Source organism: Pocillopora damicornis, chromosome 12 (assembly GCF_964200805.1).
Source record: "Pocillopora damicornis chromosome 12, jaPocDami1.2, whole genome shotgun sequence".
Classification (NCBI taxonomy): Eukaryota; Metazoa; Cnidaria; class Anthozoa; order Scleractinia; family Pocilloporidae; genus Pocillopora; species Pocillopora damicornis.
The window spans coordinates 21,326,212-21,346,670 of NC_142681.1; the positions used below are offsets into that span (position 1 = coordinate 21,326,212).

Here is a 20,459-nt window from a genome sequence, read left to right on the forward strand (position 1 = left end):
ACGTTGACCAAAGTACAGGGGGAGAGACGCGCTAGTTCCCACACATTGCTTTCAGTTCGAGTCACGTCGTGTGTAAGAAGTCACGTACCTGGGAAGGCAGGAAGTGGCCAGGGCTATCAATCATTTATTGTGTACGCGCAGAACCTGCGCGAACACAATAGAGACCTCCACTTCCGGTGCCATTTTTGGAAACTTGCAGCTATGTTGTCATGTAGGCACGAAACGCGAGGAATGGCGAGCGCGTCGTTTGTTGAAGTGAATAAGTCACGACACCTGACCTAATACATCGTCGATTTTCAATCTCTCATCAAATAATCGTCCTCGAGTGTTCGTAGCTTCTCTCTTTTCTGTTTTAGCTTGCTGGAATTCGCTCGAGGGTCCTAAACTTTGATCCTAAATATCTGCGTGACTTCGTCGAAAATAACACTCACGAACCCTAAGCACGCCCTCCTCTTGCTGGTCCTGTCTTTAAACACGTCCCAGATGAGATTCTCAGCTCATTCCCCATATGAACTCACACAGTTAAGGTCGTTCAACATGCCGCCCAGAAGGAAACGTTCCAAAAGAGCAAGGGGTTGGGAGTTTATAGAAACACAAGCTGCGGAAAGTCGCAGGTCGGTAACGCGCTAAAATACACATGGTGCTCTGTTCTGTTTACTTTTTTTTTTGTTTTTGTTTTTTTTTGTCATTGTTCCCCGAGGTGAACCGCACCCAGTGAAATGACCAGTAGGCAATCATTGCATTCATTGTATTCATTTGGAAGCTGTTTTATTTGCGGTCGTCTCTGCCTCTTCTTTCTTAGTTTTTCTCTTTGTTGTTTTGTACTATGCGTTTGTACTATACATTGTCGGCATGGTACTATACACGCTTGATTTTTACTTGGTGTACTTAGCGACGACTCTCTTTCGCATTGCAGTTCCCGTCTTGATCCCGTTCCCGTTCAAGACGAGGAAGATCCAAGCGAGGAAAGGTATGATATTAAATTTGACTTAGTGGGCACATATTAGATTCTATCTACTCCCCCAGAGTCACTTATTGGGACAGAGAATGTCTGTTGGTCTATTCCTTTATTTCTGGCAAAGGTTTCCAAAATTCAGAAGAAAACACGATCAACCATGCCCTTTTATATGCTCGAATCATGGAAGGCGTGCCCCTTTCCCTGGGAGTTGACCAGGATAATAGTACATAAGTGTTTTCTCCCCAGTTACTGGTATTTTTTAATCTTGCCACAATATTTCTTGAACACCGAAACCAAATTATGCCCCATTCACACCAAAGCTTAAACATGTTTAAAAGTTGTTTTGTTAAACACAGTTTAATTTTTTTTTCTTCATAGAAACTATTTAACCGAATATTTTTGACTTGAATGTAGCACATTGGAAATACAAGTTAGCTAGTACTTGAATCCAATGGAAAATCAAGTTTTTCAGTTCTCTGTTTATAATTTTCATTCAATGAAAACCAGTTTAACAAAACATGTTTTGCTGGTGTGAATGGGGTATTAGTTGGCTGCAGATTTGGAAGGGCATCTACTGCTCTGGTTGAAGATCATCATCAGAATTATTGTTATTCTTCTTAATGCTATTATCATTATTACTACTACTTTGATTATTACTATTATTATTATTATTGCTATTATTATTGTAGCCTTGTTAATATAATTATAATCCATGCCCCAGTAGTTCTCAAAAAGGCATGTGCTCAATATTGTCGAATTAAATTTCAACTCGGCCAAAGATAGTTTCGGTGGTGTTACATCAGATTAGCCATCAGGCTACTGCAAAATTCCAACCAAATTGCTCAAACTTACCCAGGAAACAGATTGCACTTGACATGTGCCTTGGGTTTGTCCACTCTATCTGATGAACGGAGCACATAAAAGTGAGAACTGCTGTGCAAGGAACAGGGCAAAATAAAATACTCTACAACTTTTGTAGTACTCGACTGGAGAACTTGAGATTGTATACCAAAGAGTACAAATTGGTTAGAATGGTCGATCGATCGTGACGTCCCTGTTTACATTTTTGCCCATTAGCATGCCGGTGAACCCGTAGGAGATGTAGCTGTGTATACCAGTCATGTTCAAAAATGAAAAGAGCTGGTTGAATTATGCAGTTTGTTTAGGTTTCGACTCCTTGCAATCAGTCACAAAGAAATTGGCCACAAGTAAAAAAAAAAACTGCAAAATCACTTGCAGGCAAAACATCAACGAGCTCATGCATTCCCTGTAAATTTTGGGGTTTTGAAAAGAGAATTCCTGGGAAACTGTTTGTTATCTATCGATGGGGCTCAGATTGTCAGAGATAACTGAAATGGTTCATACGCTCTTTCCATATTCAAAAATTTCATCTTATTTCTTCGCGAGATGATGATGACGAGGCAAAAAATGCAAACAAGGATTCACCCACGTTCAAAAAAGGAAACAGAAGTAGCTCTTGAGCAAGGCAATTCATGTTTTTTCAATTTTTTTCATGCTTTGTTTTTCCCTTTTTTTCCTAGCCCTTCAAGCTCGTTCATTGATGATGAAACACAACCCCGGGACTCACCAATGCTGCATGTGGCCTTAGACAACCAGCCATCCACAAGCAGGGATGTGGCACCGGTCGTTGTTGCACCGTATTTCCCGTCTGGCCTGGCGGTATCGTTGGAAGATAGAATGCGGTTCAACTTCAATCTGTTCCTGTATGACAGCTTGCGTTTGCCCGCAGGGCTTTTTGCTGAGGACCAAGCTGGAGAAGTGGTATTTGAAGACCTGCAGACATGTAGAGATTATTGTTCACGCTATGTACAGAGTAGAGAGGAATGGTGCAGCACACAGCGGCAGGAGTCAGACCACTCACAAGAAAGAAGAAATGAACTGTCCAAGGAGGATATGTTTCTAACCACGGGAGAGGCCTTGGATGGGAGTCTGAGATGTGGCAACGAGGCATTCGACCGCAACTTGAATTTGGTACGCCTTGACCTCTTTGGGAACGTCATGATCTTGAATGCCCCCCACTGGAGCGATGTCTCTGCCCAGTTTACACATGGTTTCCCTCGTCGTCTCATCACGGACACACACAGAGGAATCTTGCCCGGCAATATCACGGTGGCAGCACGCATTTCGAACCAGGGAATTCGAAGCGTGTCTCCAGGTAACTTGAAAACATTTTTTAACAATTTTTTTTTCTTTAAAAAAAAAAAAACCAACCAACAAAACAAAAACAGTAGTAGTAGTATTCCATTGTGAGGTAAAAATGATAACTCTGCTAGCACCAAAGAAAATTCAAGTTTGGGACAGTTTTGGAAGACTCACTTATTACATCTTGTGTTCTCAATGCAGTTCCTCTGATTACCTTTGGTACAAAGTGATTTGTTCTTGTGAAGGGCTAGTGCTCAGGACATGCAATTGACATCGACTCTCTTGCAGGTGACGTGGCTGCTTTCATGTCAAAAGAAATGATACGAGGTCTGGGACTCACCGTGACAGAACTGATGCTCGCGCGAATGACAGCAATCAGATATGCGGGCAAGAAAGACAAGCCTGCACGTCTGGTGGAAATGATGCTTCGATTTGGAGTGGACTTCCTGACCATGACGCCCCTGGAAGCCGAACAGACAAAGGGGCTCAGACTGGCCAGCTCTTCCCACTGGGATCTGGTGATAGCCTCTGCTCCAGACCATGGGGAGGACAGCAGTTCGGATGAGTCAGAACTCTCCGTCGGGTGGGATGCTGAAGAGGAGCTGGACCCACTTCCCGCCCGAGGAACCCCAGAGCACACTGAAACCGTGACAAGGCACATAGAAAATCTGCTGCAGTGTTACGTGTCTGTGCAGACAACGACTCAGGTAGGGTCTCTCCTGTGATCAAGAGCGAGTCAGTCAGTCAGTAGACGAGCTTAGAACCCATTACTCCAGATGACCATAATACACGCATTTAAAGATCCTCTTCATCATGCAGGGCCTTGTTTTAGATGACCAACTAGATATATCTCACCCTTTTATAACAGGCACTGCGAGTCACAGCTGCAGAAGCGACACCCACACGAAGACCCAGCGGCAGCTCCGGCTTGGTCAGACGAAGAAAGCAGGCGACGCCCAGACGTGCCAGCACCCGAGCATCCCAGGTGTCCACAGAAGGGCCAGTAGCTGAGCAAAGACCGAGGGACCAAGAAGTGCAGCAGGAAGTACCACCAGATCCCCGGCAGCGTCTGCTAGCACTGCCGGGAATCATAGCCACACGCATACCCAACAGAGAGTCTTTGGACAGACTGCAAAAGTTCCTGCAAGGAAACCAACCTTGCAACCCACCACAGGTGAACTGAAATTTAAAAAATAAATAACTGCACATTGACTGACAAAATGATTTGATAGGTGCTAACTTCAAAAATATTAGATTGGCATTTGCTGAATAGTTGGGGCCAGGAGACAGAGGAAATTGAGACTCAATCTTTGTCAAAAACTTTTAACCTACATTTAATTTTGACCTTTTAGAGGGGCAGGGGGAAATCGAGAATGAACCAATTGTAAGTTAAAAAATTTTCACCCCATTTTAAATTTTTTAATTTTCACTACTTGCACGAAGCATGCTTTATTATTATTATTATTAATTTTATTATCATTATTATTATTATTATTATTATTATTATTATTAGTGGAGGTACCTACCTCACCTGTTGCTTTTTTTTTCTCTCCCTAGGCAGAACAGCAGGCCAGATCTTCAGACACGCAAGCCTTACAGCAGGCTAGACAATCTGCAGCTCTCAGGGTCTACACAGAGGAACGTACCAGAATAGCGAGGCGGAGAGTCCGCGACGTCTGGACAGCCACTGGGGCCGACTGCACTTGCCTGGGAGAGCCGGTCGTGAGAGACTCCCAGGATGAAGAGGATCAGAGCTGCCCGTACTGCCTGTGCCAGGAAGGGGGGGGAGATATGGCCGACGTGAGAACCAAATGTCAGAATCCAACCTGCTCCATTTACATGCTCGTAAACAAGCTGGACCAACCCACAATCACTGCGCTGGGCTTGAAAAGAAACGGACGGCTGGCTGCCATGTTGGAATTTGCACCCCTGATCGCACAATGTTTGAACGGCGGACAGATCCCTGGAGATAGGAGGATCCTGCTTTGCAAGGCCCTGGAGGACATCCTGAGTTGTAGTGCCACCAGATTGCGATATATAGCCAACGCTGGAATGCTGGTCATGCTCCTTCCACGTCTCCAACACCTTCTCTTACAAAGAGGCTGGGGAGACGTATGGTGCAACTTGTCTAAAATAGCCAGCGCCATTGGCCATCACAGCGACCACCATAGCCAGATCGCAGCACTCATGTATATACGTCGAAGGTGCATACCAGACAGTAACAACAGGTGGCTGTGGTTTCTCCAGCCAGAAGATCCCACTGAAGAAGAAGAGATCGACAGGACTGTCTTCCAATAGGAGGTACCTAACTGTAAAACAAATTTTCAGTCAGACTGTAAGCTTTTCACTTGGATGTTCATTTTGGAGTTCGAGATGATCAATGTCAACGTCTCTCACAGACTGTGGATAGATATTCAAGCTATGAGGACATTAGTTTTTTCTGTGACAATGGTTTTACTCAATTTTGAAATTCAACCAGGTTGCATGTTCATTTTAGAGTTCAACACAGGCCAGTGTGTTCTGAAGAAATGAATGTTTTTTTTGCGACAATCGTGAGAGGTGGTTTCAGTCAATTTTATAACAAGATGATCAATGTCAAAGTCTGTCGCAAACTGTGGATAAATATTCAAGCTAGGGCAGTGGTGTTTTTCTGAGGAAATTGGTCTTTTCTGTGACAGTGGTGAGATGGTTTTACTCGATTTTGAAATTCAACCAGCATGTTCATTTCAGAGTTCAACACAGGCCAGTGTGTTCCGTAAATGTTGTGTTTGCAAGATTTTTTTTTTAAGTTCCTCACAAGCTGTTGATGATAATATTCAAGCTAAGGCGGTCGTGTTCTTGTGAGCAAACTAATTTTTTTCTGTGACAAAGGTGACAGATAGTTTAGCTCGATTTTGAAATTTGACCAGCGTGTTCATTTTGGAATTCAACACATTTAAAATAAAATTGAGTTGATGGTGGAGAAAATGTGTACTCGTTCTCTGCTATAATAAGTTATTTTTAATAACCGCCACAAAAGGGAAGCAGGTCGCTGTGCCCACAAAGACGAGAACATTCAAAAGTGTCTCCTTTAACTCTAGTCACCACGATCGCTATAAATGCAGCTTTCCTTACCAAGCTGTCAACCAATTGCGATAAAATGGTCTTTTGTTTTCACCTTCATTTCACTAAAGAGGTTTGCAGTTCAGAGAAAGGAATTGAACAACAATTAGACTGCCGACAAAACTCTGAACAGACAAATTCAACCTCTTTTTCCAATTGTCAGTCCGAGATCTCTCTTTGGGGCACTTTGCCAAATTTCGCCCTCCATATTGAAATGAAAATAGATCCTCGTTAAGAAAAGCAGTGCATTATAGTCTAAGTTCAAGGTTTTACCCCCAGACAGGCGGTAAGGGTTGTTATTTAAGCAAATTCCTTCCAACTATTAATGGTTCCAGAAAGAAATTCACCCTTGCTTAGGAATTTTTTCAGCTAACCCTAACACTCACCGTGCTTTTTCCGGCTAAATTCAACCATCGCGTGTGGAAATGAGGGTCAGGGTTAGGGTTAGGGTTAGGGTTAGGGTTAGGGTTAGGGTTAGGGTTAGGGTTAGGGTTAGGGTTAGGGTCCAACAGTACGCCAAACGACTGGGTACATCCGTTCAGTTTGTCACCCTCAACTGTAAATATGTGTAGCTCTGGATTCATACACTTTTAAAGCGCGTTCCTTCGACGTACGAGTTTCTACCAAAGTACACAAAACGAAGCAAAAATGCCTGGGATATTTGACAGGCACTTGCGACCTCCCTTTAGAAAATGGACCGATCGTCGGGAAAATACTCTCCGTTTACCGAGCAGAATAAGCCTCAGAAGGTTGGTTCTACGAGTCTTAGACTGAAAGTCCTTGACATCTACTCACTACCTTCGCCATATGTTTTGTCTGTTTCCATTTCGACACCGAGGGGGTACTGGGGTGTATGCATAGAGTTGAGCCCGCGCTCCAAAATTTAAAAAAAAATTATTGGAGCCAAAATCAAAAAGCTTCGGACAATGAAATACTCCTAGAGGAAATTCTAATCACAGAAAACGTGCCTGTCAAATTGGCGAAATGAAATAAATATGAACCCTCCACTCCCACAAGTGACCAAGACAGAACTTCTCGTTACAGTATGAATACAATATCAAGCAGGCAGGTGACGAGAATGGAGAAGAACATCGATCATGGGATTAGTAGTTGAGCCAATACCAAATTCTTTGAACTCACATCATAAGAGTTGTCTGGCAGATAGTAAGGACAATTACTAATCAGATCTTGGGAGTGAAAGGGTTTCATACATCGAGGTTGCACTGTCCGGTTTTAATGCCCGTATACTAGCACATGAGACATTTCTGCGATTTGATTGGCTTAGAGCAGTGGTGTTTCAGCTTAATTTAAGCCAAATACCTACATGTGAAAATTACAAACTAAACCCGGGTAGCGGTAGAGACGAATAACAGCATAATTTGTACCTGATGTTTGGCATGAATACCACTGGTGATATTTCAAAATTGCCTCAAATGCCACCGGCCTAACAGCTGGTGAGACTACGCATAACAATTTCGAAATATCACTGCAGGCATTTAGGTCAAATATCGCTAGAGATCATCCAATTACCTACACAAAGACAAAGGACAAAACCACACACTCCTTTGAATATAAATTTGGGCATCAGTCTTTATTTTCAACAACAATACCAATGAATGTGTCAAAACTTTTCTTGTCTACTCCATTCGGTTAGGCAGTATTGTTTAGAGGGGGAAAAAATCTCCAGTCATCACTGCCTGCACACATTCAACCTTGATGGTGGCACTTGATAGCTACATCACACCAGCACAGTTCCTGCCCTTGCATGTCAGCTGCTGCAACTGAAGAAAAGAGAGAATTTTGCTCATCTGTTGACACTGATAGAAACATGAAATTGCACAGCAAAAAGTATGACAATTCCTTAAGGCCAGAGCTAGCTTCACACTGAATTCCTGCACTTTTTGAAGCAATAATAACCAATCCAAAGTGTCTGAATGAAATTCAGCTGCAAAGGAGGAATGAATTAATGTCAAGGGTTGATGTGATAATGATGGACGGAGTTAAAAGTTTCTGATGGCTGTCATTTCCATAGCGCTGGTCGCAGGCCTGCGGCAGACTGTTGAGGTGGTAGCCCCAGGTGCCCAGAAGGCCTGCGCGCGTAGCGCAATGGTGATCATGGCCTGTCAGGGGAACGACAGCCTCTTGTGTGTTCAGTGGGGGAAATGTTACGTAGACGGGTAAATGGATGGTATAATCCAGAAATCTAGTAATGTCATTGACCATATTTACCTGCAGGCGAGGCGATGTGACAGCTCTTAATAACCCTTTCACTACCGCAAATGACCTGGAGAGAGAATTTTTCCTAACGATATAAATACAATATGAACAGGGTGAGTGCTGAGAATCCAGAACATCATCTCAATTTGGGGACCATTGGTTGATGCCATACTAAATTCTACCAAGGAACTACCATCATAAGGATTGTATGGTTGACAGTGAGGAGAGGTGCAAATTTGATCTGGGAGCTAAAGGGTTACACTCAAGTGGTAAGGGACGTACAGGTGCAATCTGGTTTGAAGGGAATTTCATTCCTGTGCAAGCCCTGTCATTTCAAATGGCTGACAGATAACAATAATAATATTATCTCGGAGTGGGTGATCAATCATTATTCTCACGGATTTGATTTTATGAATTGACTGACCTTTTTTTTTCCCAGGGAAGGATTCAATTTGTACTTCACTTGGTCCTTGTTTCCCCTACAGGCAGGAAAGCAGGAAAATTCACATTGACATTCAATTTACAGCCTCCTTTTAATGAAGCCTTTCACTCCCTCCCAAGATCTCCATAGTAATTCTCCTTACTGTCAGCCATACAGTTCTGGTGACGTTGGCTTGGAGAATTTTCTATTGGATCAGCTTAAGTTCCCTTCATTTCTATTTTTCTTTGATCTCATCACTTGTCTGCTTGATATTGCACATTGTATATTGTATATTGGATATTGGATATTGGATATTGGATATTGTATTATCATTTCTACTATTATTAAATGAGATTGCTAAAAACATGAAATTTCTGCCAACAATGCCAATAGGCAGTGGAGAGAAGAGGTAGAGAGAGAGAGAGGCGATGGAATGGTCAGTGCAGGAGAGTGGAAGAAATGCTCACAAGTTGTAGCTGCAGAGGTGAAACTTTGAGGGGCTGTCGTTCCTAGACCGCTGGCCGGTTGGTGAGGGCAAACTGTTGAGGCCGGAGCCACAGGCTCCACCAGCGCTAGCGCGCGTCGCAAAGCGAGCAGCGGGGCTTGCCAGGGGAAAGGCAGGGCACTGTTTGTGCAGAGGTCAAGGAGGGACATAGACCAGCAGGTAGTAGAAGGATGTTTTTTCTTTCAATGGTCTGTTTTCAGTGGTGCACTTTGGGAACAATTGATTGTTATTCATACCTCAGTCACTGGGTGGATTTGCAGGTGCAGGTGCCTGTACAGGACTTGGTCCTTGGTTGGCCTAGAGGAAAGAAAAGCAGGGGTCAAAAATTAGCATTGACATTTTTGATTTGAAACATGTAATATCATCATTATTATTATTATTATTATTATTATTATTATTATTATTATTATTCAGATTGCATTTCATGCATTTAACCCCTGGCCAGTAATTCTGGAAATGAAGAAAGGAAAGCCTGCCCTCTTACCACAGGTAGAGGGTTGTTTTGGGCATCATCATTGCAAAACTGTTCTAATTTGTACTCCTAACGATATCAATACAGCATCAACAGGATGAGTGCTGAGAATCCAGAACATCATCTCAATTTGGGGACCATTGGTTGATGCCATACTAAATTCTACCAAGTAGCTACCATCAAAAGGATTGTATGGTTGACAGTGAGGAGAGGTGCAAATTTGATATGGGAGCTAAAGGGTTAACCCTTGAACTCCTGTTAGTGTTTGACACTATATAACTCCCTATAATATCCATACATTATTCAGCAAACAGGTGGTGAGAATCATCAGACATATCAGGCACAAGTGGTTACCTTGATATACATATATATATATATATATATATATATATATAGCCACTTTCCCAGGCAAGGATTGGATTTGTACTTCACTGGAGGAATGTGCATGACTTGGTCCTCGGGCCGGGAGAAGTCACATGTCGATCACCTCTGGCAGTTTGAGGGTGAAATGAAATGAAATGAAATGGCACAGCAAGACACTGACTCTTTTGGCATGCAAAACACTCAAGCGGAGACCTCTCGGGTCTTTCTTTCTTTCTTTTTTTGGATGCCACCCACCGTGAGAGAGAGAGAGAGTAACCCTGATGCAGATCATCCGATGAATCAGTAGGTAGATGAAAGTTGTTTCTCACCAATTTAAAAAAGTTGTGTGCAAAATAAATACAGACATCAGTACAATATCTAGGAGGTACTTAGGTACACGATACATCATCATTTTTATTATTGGACGAATCTATTTAACAAACAGATATGAACGAACCATGAATTAACCCTTTAACTCCCAGATCAAACTTGTAATTCTTTTGACTGCCAACCATACAATTCTTATCATGTGAGTCCGGAGAATTTAGTATTAGATCCACTAATTATCCACAAAATCCACATTTTTCTCTCTTCTCGTCACCTAGATGGTCGATATTGTGTGGATGATGTAAGGAGAAACTCTGTGTCGGTCACTCACTTCTGTGTTGGTTGGAGTTGAAGGGTTAAATATAAAAGTTGCATTGCACTGTCTAACCCTAAGCAAGCAAAAAAAAAAAAAACCCAACACATCAAGTGTCAACCCCAAGCAACTAGTTCCCACACAAAACTCTGAGGACATTCTTACAAAAAGTCTTAAAATCTCTTGCTTTAACCGGCCTTTGACTCCCAAGATCTGATTGGCTGCCACATAATTGTAAATAAGTGACAAGAATTTGGTGTTAGATCAAGATCACCACTTCTACTCGATAAGGTTGAGTTTTCTCCTGACCTGTCTGCCAGATAATGTTTAGATATTAATTACAGGGAGAAGTTACATGTGAATCACTCTTGGGAGTCAAAAAAGGGTTAAAGCCTCAGAATTGGCCAAGGAAGAACCTTCCCAGATTTCTACATCTAGTTAGCAGCCCATGCAGCTAGCTGGCTAGCTAGCCTCTACAATCTACACTTGTAAAGAATTGAGAAAATTTAAACAAGCTGGCCAAACCAGTAATCTCAATACTCACTCGTAAAGAAAGAATCGAGAGATTTCAACAAGGTGGCCAAACCCAAAAGAAAAGGTTCATTGCACTTGCATTATTTTCATGCTCATGCAGACAACATTCAGACAACCTGTGTCGGTGAAACAAAACACTTTGGACTTTCGTCAAGGAGTAAGTGACGCGTTTTCAAAAAAACTGATAACAATTTCAACCTTCCACTTCTACCATCCGACACTGCACCCCGAATGTCAAATATAAAATCAACTGGGAACTGGAAATCTGCAAATTCTTCATCTGGCAACGGCCATAGCAGAATCACTTGGATTGGAGACTCAGTGTCTTACTCTTCAGTAACTACCAGTGAGTGTCTGGGCTGAGGGGGGAAAAAAAAAAAAGAAAAGAGGATCGGAGAGCCACATTACTTCTCACTACAGCGAGAAAGTCAAATGGTCTGCAAAGGCTTCGAACAAAGAGCAGAGTGCCATCGGCATGACTTTATTCAGCAACCAGAACGCAAATTATTGTTTCTGAACTGTTACCACGATCGATCTTGTATTTTTTCACGACAAAAGAGGTCCCTTTGGATGCCGTGTCAATGTTCCATTCACTTACAGTGAGAGCATTTGACTTATCAGCAGTTAGAATATATGGCATGGCAGATTGTAACTCTGTCATAATAGATAATAGATGATAGCTGACTTACCGGAGCTGAGCTGCTCTCTCTCAGGCTCGATCAACCCAAAGACGACTATCCCTCCGACCGGAACCCATGCTATCATAGCAGCTACATCACGGTGCCCGGTACCGACGACAGTCGTGCCGTTTATAGCTACTATACGATCTCCGACGCAGATCCCGGGAGCTTCGTGCGCAATGCTTCCTGGATCGATACCTTCGATGAGTGCACAACCCGAACTATCATTTGTTATGTGAAGACCCAAGGATGGGCCTGCTTTAGACACTGTCACAGTTTTGCGTTCTCCTTTAACAGGTGCAGACGTGAAGCCATCAGCTCCAGTTTGCCCTCCGAGTAACCCTTCCGTGACCATTCCGCATGCAGTTAGCGTGGACATAAGACAAGATCTGATGGAAAGAAATGTAAATTCTCAGGTCAACTCAATTCAGATAATGTATACAGCCACTAGAGAGTCTCGAAATAAGTGCTCTCCTCGCCCAACGAATCATTCTTTGCACAGGGTTACCTTGAACACAGCAACATCGCAACTTCGAAACCTCGGGGATGGAAGGTGTGTGATGCCACATTCCCACTGCCTCCGATTTCGTGGAGGCGAAACGAAAAGACATGTCTGTCTAGCTCGCAGGGCTAGCTAGTCGAGTCACCTAATGCGCGTGCGCGCGCGCCTTGGGGAGGGGGGGAGGGGGGAGGGGGGGGACATTTGGCGCTAGGCCGAGATGGCCGGCCAACTAGCCAATCAAATAATAATAAATAAAATCATCATAAGCTTTATTTACGTGTCAAATAAGATAGCAGTTTCCCACTAGGTAAGCACACCTAAACTAAACTCGTCTGATCTATATAAAACTATGCGTTAAAAATTTATTGGAATATGATAAAAGAGCTCTTCCCATATAAAACTACCCTACCCCGAAAATAGTAGACCCCACGTTTATAATACCCCACCCTGTATAATAAGATGATAACCTTCATATGATGAGATAATAAGATGATAATAATTACAATAATATGATCTTGATAGTATTTAAAATATTTAAGATTGACGTTCTTGTACCCTCTCTACTTTTCTAGAATCACTAGCTTTGCAACAATTCCATACAGTACCACAGTAAGTTAAATAAGGCAGAAGAGCAGCCTTAAAAAGTTGTAATTTAGCCTTGGCTGGGATTAACTTCCTTAATCTATTAGTTACACCCAGCCTTTGACTGCTTCCTTTTTTTTTCTTTTTTTTTTTAATTTTTTTTTTTTTTTTTTAACAGATGTTACTCACGCGATCAGAAAAATGTAAATTATCATCAATATTTACACCCAATAACTTAGAATAGAATTATATGATTTAATGGCTGTTCCGTTAACATTTAGCTCTAACTGTTCATCATTTAGTCTACCTCCTTTCGATATCATTGATCCATATTTATCAAAGTTCCCTTTGAACCGTCACATGTTTCGACGCGCGAGCTGTGGGCAAATAATTAATTCGTGTGCGGGCAAGTCCGAATCGGCCCGGACGTGCGTGGGCAAGTTTGAATCGGGGAAAAATCACCATTCGTGGCCGGTTTTTGCCTGTCGGGTGTATTGCTTTTGTGACGGACGGCTTCAAATGAAATAATTCCGGGTGCAAAAAAAAAAACAAAAACAAAATCAAAACAAGAAAACAAGAAAACAAGAAAGCGAGAAAACAGGACAGGACCGAACAGAACAGCAAAAGCCAGACAAATTCAAATTCACACACTTTTTATTATTTATCTGACAGCTAGAAATCTCTCTGGCGGCTTCCAAAAGTCCAACAACAATAGCGAAGAAAAGGGATCTTCTTAGAGTTCTCGTTCTGTTTTTTTTTTTCTCCTCTTTGTCCTTTTGCTTTGTCCTTTTTTTTTTTTTTGAGGTCAGGATCCCCGCTCCCCGCCCATGACTGCCTTGTGTATCTCGCGCACGCTGGTCAGCAGTCGCATGGCGTAGGGACTGCCTTTGGCAGCAGCCACCTTCACAGCGACTAGCGACTCTCTCGACTCCACCCACTGCTCACCGTCCAAGTCTGGGGCATAGTTAGAACCTCCGGTGTGCCTGTACCATAGAAGGAGGGCTTGGCCTTCCGGCAGGAAAGCTTGAACACGCCCCAGGAAAATCGAAGGCTTCTGTAGGGTGCTGTCCTCGGCCACGAGTCCCACAAAGTCGCCCACGTCGATCTCCGGCTCCGAGATCTCTGGCAGCTGGAGAGACCTGGTCATGGGCCCGGCCACAAGCTCCTCTTCTTCGGCCTTGCGCCTGGCCAGATCTAATGCCGGGGTCTTCTTCTGGTTTGCCGTGCGTCGGTCGTAAGTGTGCTGGGCCTGCTCTCGGGAGTGCCGGAGACAAGCAGCAAGGCTGTCTTTCATCTGATCGTCGCATCCGCTGCAGATAGACAGAGGGAGAACGACAAAAAGAAAAACGTATCAAACGGTTATCAGCGATGTGGCTATGCCGGCGTTTTAAAGCAACAGATTCCAAAATTCGCGGGGAACGAAGGAAGGAAGGAAGGAAGGAAGGACGTGACTTGCAGTTCAATAGCCATGTCGACCTACCTCTGGGAATATGCCCAGGTCACGAAAGATGACCTTAGTCCGCATACCGCCACCTTGCTTCCGGTCAGGAGTTCGAACATTTTCTGTAAACGTGTTGTGAACGACGTGCTCGAGTACGGTGCACCCTTGGAATTCTGAAATGAAATAGGTCAGAGTCAAAATGATCTGCTGCTGCACAGCAGTGGGCCCAGTTGTTCAAAGGCCGATTAGCTCTAACCCAGGGTTAAATTTTAATCCAGCTTTCTTTATTTCTTTGTTCAGAAGTCTTTTGGGGAAAGTCTTCACTATTCTTTTTAGAACATGCAATGATCAAATTGCAAGCAAAAAGATTTGAACTGAATTTTCTCTTAAAGTTTTCAGACCTGAAATCAAATTTCACACTAACCCTGGGTTACCTTAACCCAGCTTTGAACAACCAGGGCCTGTGGTGACTGTGACCCACGGCCAGTGTTTTCAAAGAGTCCTCTTCGGCCCAAAAATTCCTAACCAGTTAGCTAGTTTCAAGCGAGTGCTACTTCACCCGGCGACGGCATGAGTTGGACAATTTTGCCTTGCCGAGCCCGGCAATTTTAGCCCGCGCTAGCTAGCTGGCTATAAGACGGGGAACCCTATACTTACCAGAAACAGGTAGTTGCTGCACAGCGTCGGATTAAGCACCTTTCTGAATTCTGATACAAACTGTATGAACAGCCTGCAGAGTTGGCTGTCTGCCTGCGGGGAGAGAGAGAGAGAGAGAGAGAGAGAGAGAGAGAGAGAGAGAGAGACTGTTATTAAAGTGTGCTCAGAACTCTTGTTAATTTCCGTACTCTGCTCGTGTCAGTCGTTCAGTCGTGACAAGAATTACCTGTATGGGAATAGTTTCAGGCCCGCTCTGCTTGCAGGTTTTGAACCTTCCGAGGTGTAGCACGATGCCGTCGCCATCTGTCTTGATCAAGGCCACGTTTCTGTCACGATAGTGCGCTTTCTGAAACGGTTCTTCCAGTTGGCTTTCCAAGACCAACTCCATCGTCCTGATTTCTAGGCCCCTGCTGGGCGGGAGGTGGGTGTACAGTGACAAAAGCAGCAGGTCGCGGGCCTCCTGAGCGCGTTGCTGTCTGCCCTTGGCCAATTCAAACCGGCACCGCTGGGCTTCCCTAGCTAGGAGGACTTGTTCCCTTAAGAGAAAGCGGGGACCAGTGTTCTTTAATATCTTTAGAAACGATTCATTCCTACAAATTGAAACTGTACTTCTTGCATTTATTTTCAAGCATTTCAACTCTGAATGCAGTCGTCTACTCAAAAGGGCAGGCAGGCAGGCAGGCAGGCAGGCAGGCAGGCAGGCAGGCAGGCAGGCAGGCAGGAACTGTAGACCTCGAGGACAAGCGTTCACAAAACACGATTCTGACTATTTTTAAATTTTTTACCTTTTCCCGATTGATCATCCAAGATGTTTAAAAGACAGACACGTTTTGTTTCCGTTTTGTTTCCGTTTTGTTTTGTTTCTGTTTTGTTTTACACTAACTAACTAGCACACTTACCAATCCAGCCACTTGCTTTGCGCTTTGAGATCTTCGACTGCGGTCGCCCTCTCCAGATCCCCCTGCTTCTGAAGTACAGTGGCCGTTCTTCTGAGCTGGGAGATAATGCGGATACCTTCGAATTGTGGCCCCAATCCCCGATAGCAATACTTCAGTGGGTACAGCAGACTGCTCGCGTGCACGCTTAGGGTCGCAGGACTCAAGTTCCTCTCCTCCTGATGTAGAGACGAGATGGCAACGTGTCGTAAATGTCTTTTAGCAGGTCAAATGATAATCTACAATCATCTGTCGTTGTCGTTGCAACGTGCAACGTTCTAAAACAACCTCGATACCCACCTTCAGATAGTCTAGGTATCCTTCGATAAGATCCCCGCGATGGAAGTCTTGGACTGAAGGCGACTCTCCGGGCCGGATTCGCTGAACGTATCCAAGATAACCTACAATATACAATATACAATATACAATATTTATTTGCCATATACGACATTTACACATGGAAAAAAAAAAAAAAAATGAAGAAAATTGATGACAGAAAATAAATGGCGAGAAAACCTGAAAGAAACCACGAGGCTTATAACAAGTCAGGCTTTCTCACTTAAAATAACTAATCTTATATTAGAATTACAATATGGACTTATGGTAATTAACTTTGACCGCGCACACGTACACACACACACACACACGCACACGCATATTAAGTAAGTTAGTTAAGAATTACTGCCTTACAGAAGCTAATACTTAGAGAGAAGAAATTCCTTAAGCTTTCTTTTAAAAAAAGGGGAGGAGGGAGAACTGGTTATGTCAGAATTTAACGAATTATAAAAGTTTGGACCTTGAAAGTAAATTGAAAACTTCCTGGTGTTCGTTCTGCACAGTGGCAAACGGAAGGACTGAGCATTCCTAGTATTATAATTGTGGATTTGACTATTCAGTAAAAAAAAGTTATTGAATTTGGAAGGGAGTGTAGAGTTCTCGAATGAAAACATAAAAGTACCTAATTGAAACGAATGGATATCATGAAATTTTAAGAGTTTAAGTTCCTTTAAAATAGGGCCAGTATGGGCAATGTATGTAGAATTGCTTACTATTCTTAACGCACGTTTCTGTAAGGTTACAATTCTTTGAAGGTTTGACTTATAGGTACCAGCCCAAGCTGAATTGCAATAATACAAATATGGAAGGATCATAGAATTGTATAAAGTACGAAGGGAGTGAGTAGAGAGAAAAAACCTAGATTTATGAATAATACCTATAGATTTGGATAATTTATTTGCTGTTAAGGATATATGCGATTTCCAGGTCAAATTGTCATCTAATAAAACACCCAAAAACATGGTCTCAGAAACACGAAGAATAGGCTGCTCGTTTATGAAAACTTGAAATTCAAAGGATTGCTTCTTTTGCCAAGGCTTGAATACCATAAAATTAGTCTTGGCTAAATTCAAGGAGAGCCGCTTTGCTGCAAACCAGGTTGACAATTTGTTTAATTCTCTATTTAATGTGTTAATTAGGTAAACAGGGTCATTATGGGAGATAAATAAGTTTGTATCATCAGCAAACAAGATTGCATCAAGCAGGGAAGCATTGTTCAAATCATTAACATACAGGATAAAAAATAAGGGACCAAGAATAGAACCTTGAGGCACCCCACAGGGAATCCCCTGTGGGGCAGATCTAACGTTATTAACCTGAGGATAGATGGCCGAGAAACATGAAAAGAGGACCAGAAAATTGGAGCGCGTTCCATTCCTCTGTTTGCTTATCTGGTTTGCCTTTCTTTCTCTTCTTTTTTTTTTTTTGTTTTTTTTGTTTTTTTGTTTTTTTGTTTTTTTTTGTGTGCTCCATCACCGAAAATGCCACGAGCGATGCAACTAGCAAATAATGTAAAATGCGGAGCCGCCATACTCACACAGGATGCGTTCCAAGGCTTTGTCGAACGTGCTCGCGGCGAGCATCTGTCCGTGCCTCTCCAGCGCATGAGGCCTTGTGAAAAAAGACTTGGTCTCCTGCATGAACCATTGCAGATCTGGTGGGAGATCTGTGAGGCGCAGCGCGTAGGCCGACCTCTTGGGAGGAAGGGGGGCTACGGGAACCTGCTGTGGGGTTTCCTCGGCACGATCATGCCCTGGCTTCTCCTCACGATCGGGTGTGCTCGTTGTGACGGGTGGCGGTATTTCCAGCCGTGCGGCGGGCATGGGTTGACCGTGATGAGATGTGGCCGCCTTCGGGAACCTTTGCAGATGTGGTGGGAAGTCTGTAAGAGGCGGCACGTGATGCGCCACCCTCTTCGGAGGCTGTGGTAAGGTTTCCTCCACACGATCGTCTCCGTGCTGCTGGTCGTCGTGGGCGTGGGGTATGCCGGTGGTGACGGGCGGCGCTAGTTGCGGCCTTGTTGCCGCGAGCACGTGTTGACCGTGGTGACGTGCGGTTTTCTCCCTGGACCTTTTCAGCTTCGGCGGGAGATCTGTGAGACGCGGCACGTGATAGGCCGCCCTCTTCGGAGAAAGGGCGGCTACGGGAGGCTGTCGTGGTGCTTCCTCTGCGCCACCACCTGGTTGAAGCTGCTCGTCACCGTCGTCGTCGGATACTACTGCGCTTATTGCAACGGGTGGCGGTTGTTGAGATGCGGTCTTCTTCCTGGACCTTTGCTTAGGGTTTGCGGGCGGGAGATCTGTTAGACGCGGCGCGTGGGATGCCCTCTTGGGAGAGAGGGCGGCCACGGGAGGCTCTTGTGGGGCTTCGTCTCCACCATCGTCTTCTCCGCGCTCCTCGTCGTCCGATACTAGGTTTATTGCAACGGGTGGCGGTGATTCTGGCCTTGCTGCGGGCGTGGGCTCGCCGGCGGGATCAGTTTCTTCCTGGTCGCTAGAGTCGAGAGAACAACTATCCATGGATTCGGCCGACGGGCTCGGATAGCGGGGGCTGTCGTCGCCGTCGACCGAGCAGTCAGCGTAGCTTTGATCTTCACCTCCCCCCTCGATATCGCTCATCGTGTCAGTATTCCACAACAGTCACACGCTTACCAAATTCCACTTTCAAAAGAAAAAAAATTTAAAAAAAATAAATAAAAATTAAAAAAAAAAAAATAGATGAAATAAGATGAACACGAATTAAAACAGAACAAAAAGACTTTGCGATGTTGTCTAGGTACTACCATCACTGATGCTTACGGCCACCTAAAAATTGAATTCGTGAGATCTCGAGACGCGGTTAACGAGGCGTTTGGGTCGAGATTGAACATTAACCAAGCCAGACCAGACCAGAGTTGACCGTTGACGCGAATGTCTCGTCTTGCGAGTAAAGCAGGGTCAATCCAAAAAAGAAAAAAAAAAAAAAAAAAAAACAGCAAACAAAAAGACAAAAACTGGGTACGGTACAGACGATACAAACGGCGTTCAAGCACAAAAGTTTCGGTACAACAAAACGACAAGAATTTGCTGGCTGGGTGTTCACTCGCATCTGAGACAATTTTGGCCTTTAAATCTCGAATCCATTGAAAATTCCGACAAATGCCACAAGAAAGATCAGTTTGCATACTCTCGCCCAATGCTGATAAAACGGAGTTACAGAGCCGGTAACTCACCTATCGGTCCCGCCTGTGCCCTGGGCTTCGACAAAGGAAAATGCGAGCGTTAGGGACGCCAAACTCGCTTTTGGCATATGCGCGCGGTGACGCTGAAAGGTCCGATCCGAGACGATTTTGGCCTTTAAATCTCGAATCCATCGAAAATTCCGACAAATGCCACAAGAAAGATCAGTTTGCATACTTTCTCTCAATGATGAAAAACGCAGTTACAGAGCAGGTAACTCACCTGTCGGTCCCGCCTGTGCCCTGGGCTTCGATCAACGAAAATGCGACCGTTGGGGACGCCAAACTCGCTTTTGGCATATGGGCGCGGTGACGCTGAAAGGTCCGATTACAAAACCAAACAGACAAGTGTAAACAAACAGACAAGCATTGCAACTATGTTCGTATCTACGACCACTCTGAGTAACGACCAAATTAACCGACAATCGATTCAATAAAAACGAGCCATCTGCTCCATGTGGATTGTGCTACCTTATTAGGCGTAGACATTGACAGCAAATTGTCATTTAATGAACATGTTGAGAAAGTATGTAAAAAGTTGGCCTCTAGAATCGCAATATTGCGTAAGATCCGAGCGTGTCTACCCCTTAAACAGCGACTTCAGTTTTATAATAGCATTATTCGCCCCGTTATGTCTTACGCTAACGTTGTTTGGGCAAATTGCGATAAAGAGCGGCACGCGTTATTTGTCATGCCGATCGCATGACACCATCAGTTGCTTTGTTTAACAAGCT

General features: G+C 43.9%; 3 protein-coding genes across 12 annotated transcripts; 1 reads left to right on the forward strand and 2 right to left on the reverse strand.

Annotated features, from left to right (window-relative positions):
- The first annotated feature begins 89 nt into the window (after positions 1–89).
- Positions 90–6,088, forward strand: LOC149036953 (uncharacterized). Its single transcript, XM_089190545.1, has 6 exons — positions 90–614; positions 917–970; positions 2,500–3,134; positions 3,410–3,828; positions 3,990–4,295; positions 4,679–6,088. Exons 1-6 carry the CDS (start codon positions 484–486, stop codon positions 5,417–5,419), a joined length of 2,286 nt encoding a protein of 761 aa, XP_089046671.1. The 5' UTR covers positions 90–483; the 3' UTR covers positions 5,420–6,088.
- A 1,699-nt stretch (positions 6,089–7,787) lies between these two features.
- On the reverse strand, positions 7,788–12,722 carry LOC149036954 (PDZ domain-containing protein GIPC3-like). 10 transcript variants are annotated; one of them, XR_016181968.1, is made up of 7 exons: positions 12,564–12,722; positions 11,386–12,444; positions 10,193–10,327; positions 9,603–9,663; positions 8,865–8,919; positions 8,453–8,525; positions 7,788–8,004 (listed from the first exon to the last, which is right to left on the reverse strand). XR_016181968.1 is itself a non-coding variant. In XM_089190549.1 (3 exons), the coding sequence occupies exons 1-3, from the start codon at positions 12,578–12,580 to the stop codon at positions 9,608–9,610; spliced, it is 453 nt and encodes a 150-aa protein (XP_089046675.1). In that variant the 5' UTR covers positions 12,581–12,722; the 3' UTR covers positions 9,602–9,607. The 10 variants fall into 10 exon arrangements, 2 of the variants coding, with proteins under 2 accessions (XP_089046675.1, XP_089046677.1); XR_016181964.1 differs by lacking the exon at positions 10,193–10,327 and having other exon boundaries at positions 8,453–8,507; positions 12,065–12,444; XR_016181963.1 differs by lacking the exon at positions 10,193–10,327 and having other exon boundaries at positions 12,065–12,444.
- A 1,053-nt stretch (positions 12,723–13,775) lies between these two features.
- Positions 13,776–17,268, reverse strand: LOC149036955 (uncharacterized). Its single transcript, XM_089190546.1, has 6 exons — positions 16,473–17,268; positions 16,137–16,351; positions 15,464–15,773; positions 15,238–15,330; positions 14,620–14,753; positions 13,776–14,449 (listed from the first exon to the last, which is right to left on the reverse strand). The coding sequence occupies exons 1-6, from the start codon at positions 16,629–16,631 to the stop codon at positions 13,945–13,947; spliced, it is 1,416 nt and encodes a 471-aa protein (XP_089046672.1). The 5' UTR covers positions 16,632–17,268; the 3' UTR covers positions 13,776–13,944.
- Positions 17,269–20,459: the final 3,191 nt, after the last annotated feature.

What these genes read in the sequence shown, in the direction of transcription:
- LOC149036953 (XM_089190545.1), top strand. Translation starts at nt 484, where the DNA reads ATGAGATTCTCAGCTCATTCCCCATATGAACTCACACAGTTAAGGTCG. An exon ending in GAAGATCCAAGCGAGGAAAG is followed by an intron (nt 971 to 2,499) that starts GTATGATATTAA and finishes TTTTTTTCCTAG; the next exon opens with CCCTTCAAGCTCGTTCATTG. An exon ending in CTGTGCAGACAACGACTCAG is followed by an intron (nt 3,829 to 3,989) that starts GTAGGGTCTCTC and finishes CTTTTATAACAG; the next exon opens with GCACTGCGAGTCACAGCTGC.
- LOC149036954 (XM_089190549.1), bottom strand. An exon ending in GAGAGAGCAGCTCAGCTCCG is followed by an intron (nt 9,664 to 12,064) that starts GTAAGTCAGCTA and finishes TCTTTCCTCTAG; the next exon opens with GCCAACCAAGGACCAAGTCC.
- LOC149036955 (XM_089190546.1), bottom strand. Translation starts at nt 16,631, where the DNA reads ATGTGTAAATGTCGTATATGGCAAATAAATATTGTATATTGTATATTG. An exon ending in GCAGCAACTACCTGTTTCTG is followed by an intron (nt 14,754 to 15,237) that starts GTAAGTATAGGG and finishes ATTTCATTTCAG; the next exon opens with AATTCCAAGGGTGCACCGTA. An exon ending in ACCTGGGCATATTCCCAGAG is followed by an intron (nt 14,450 to 14,619) that starts GTAGGTCGACAT and finishes GTCTATCTGCAG; the next exon opens with CGGATGCGACGATCAGATGA.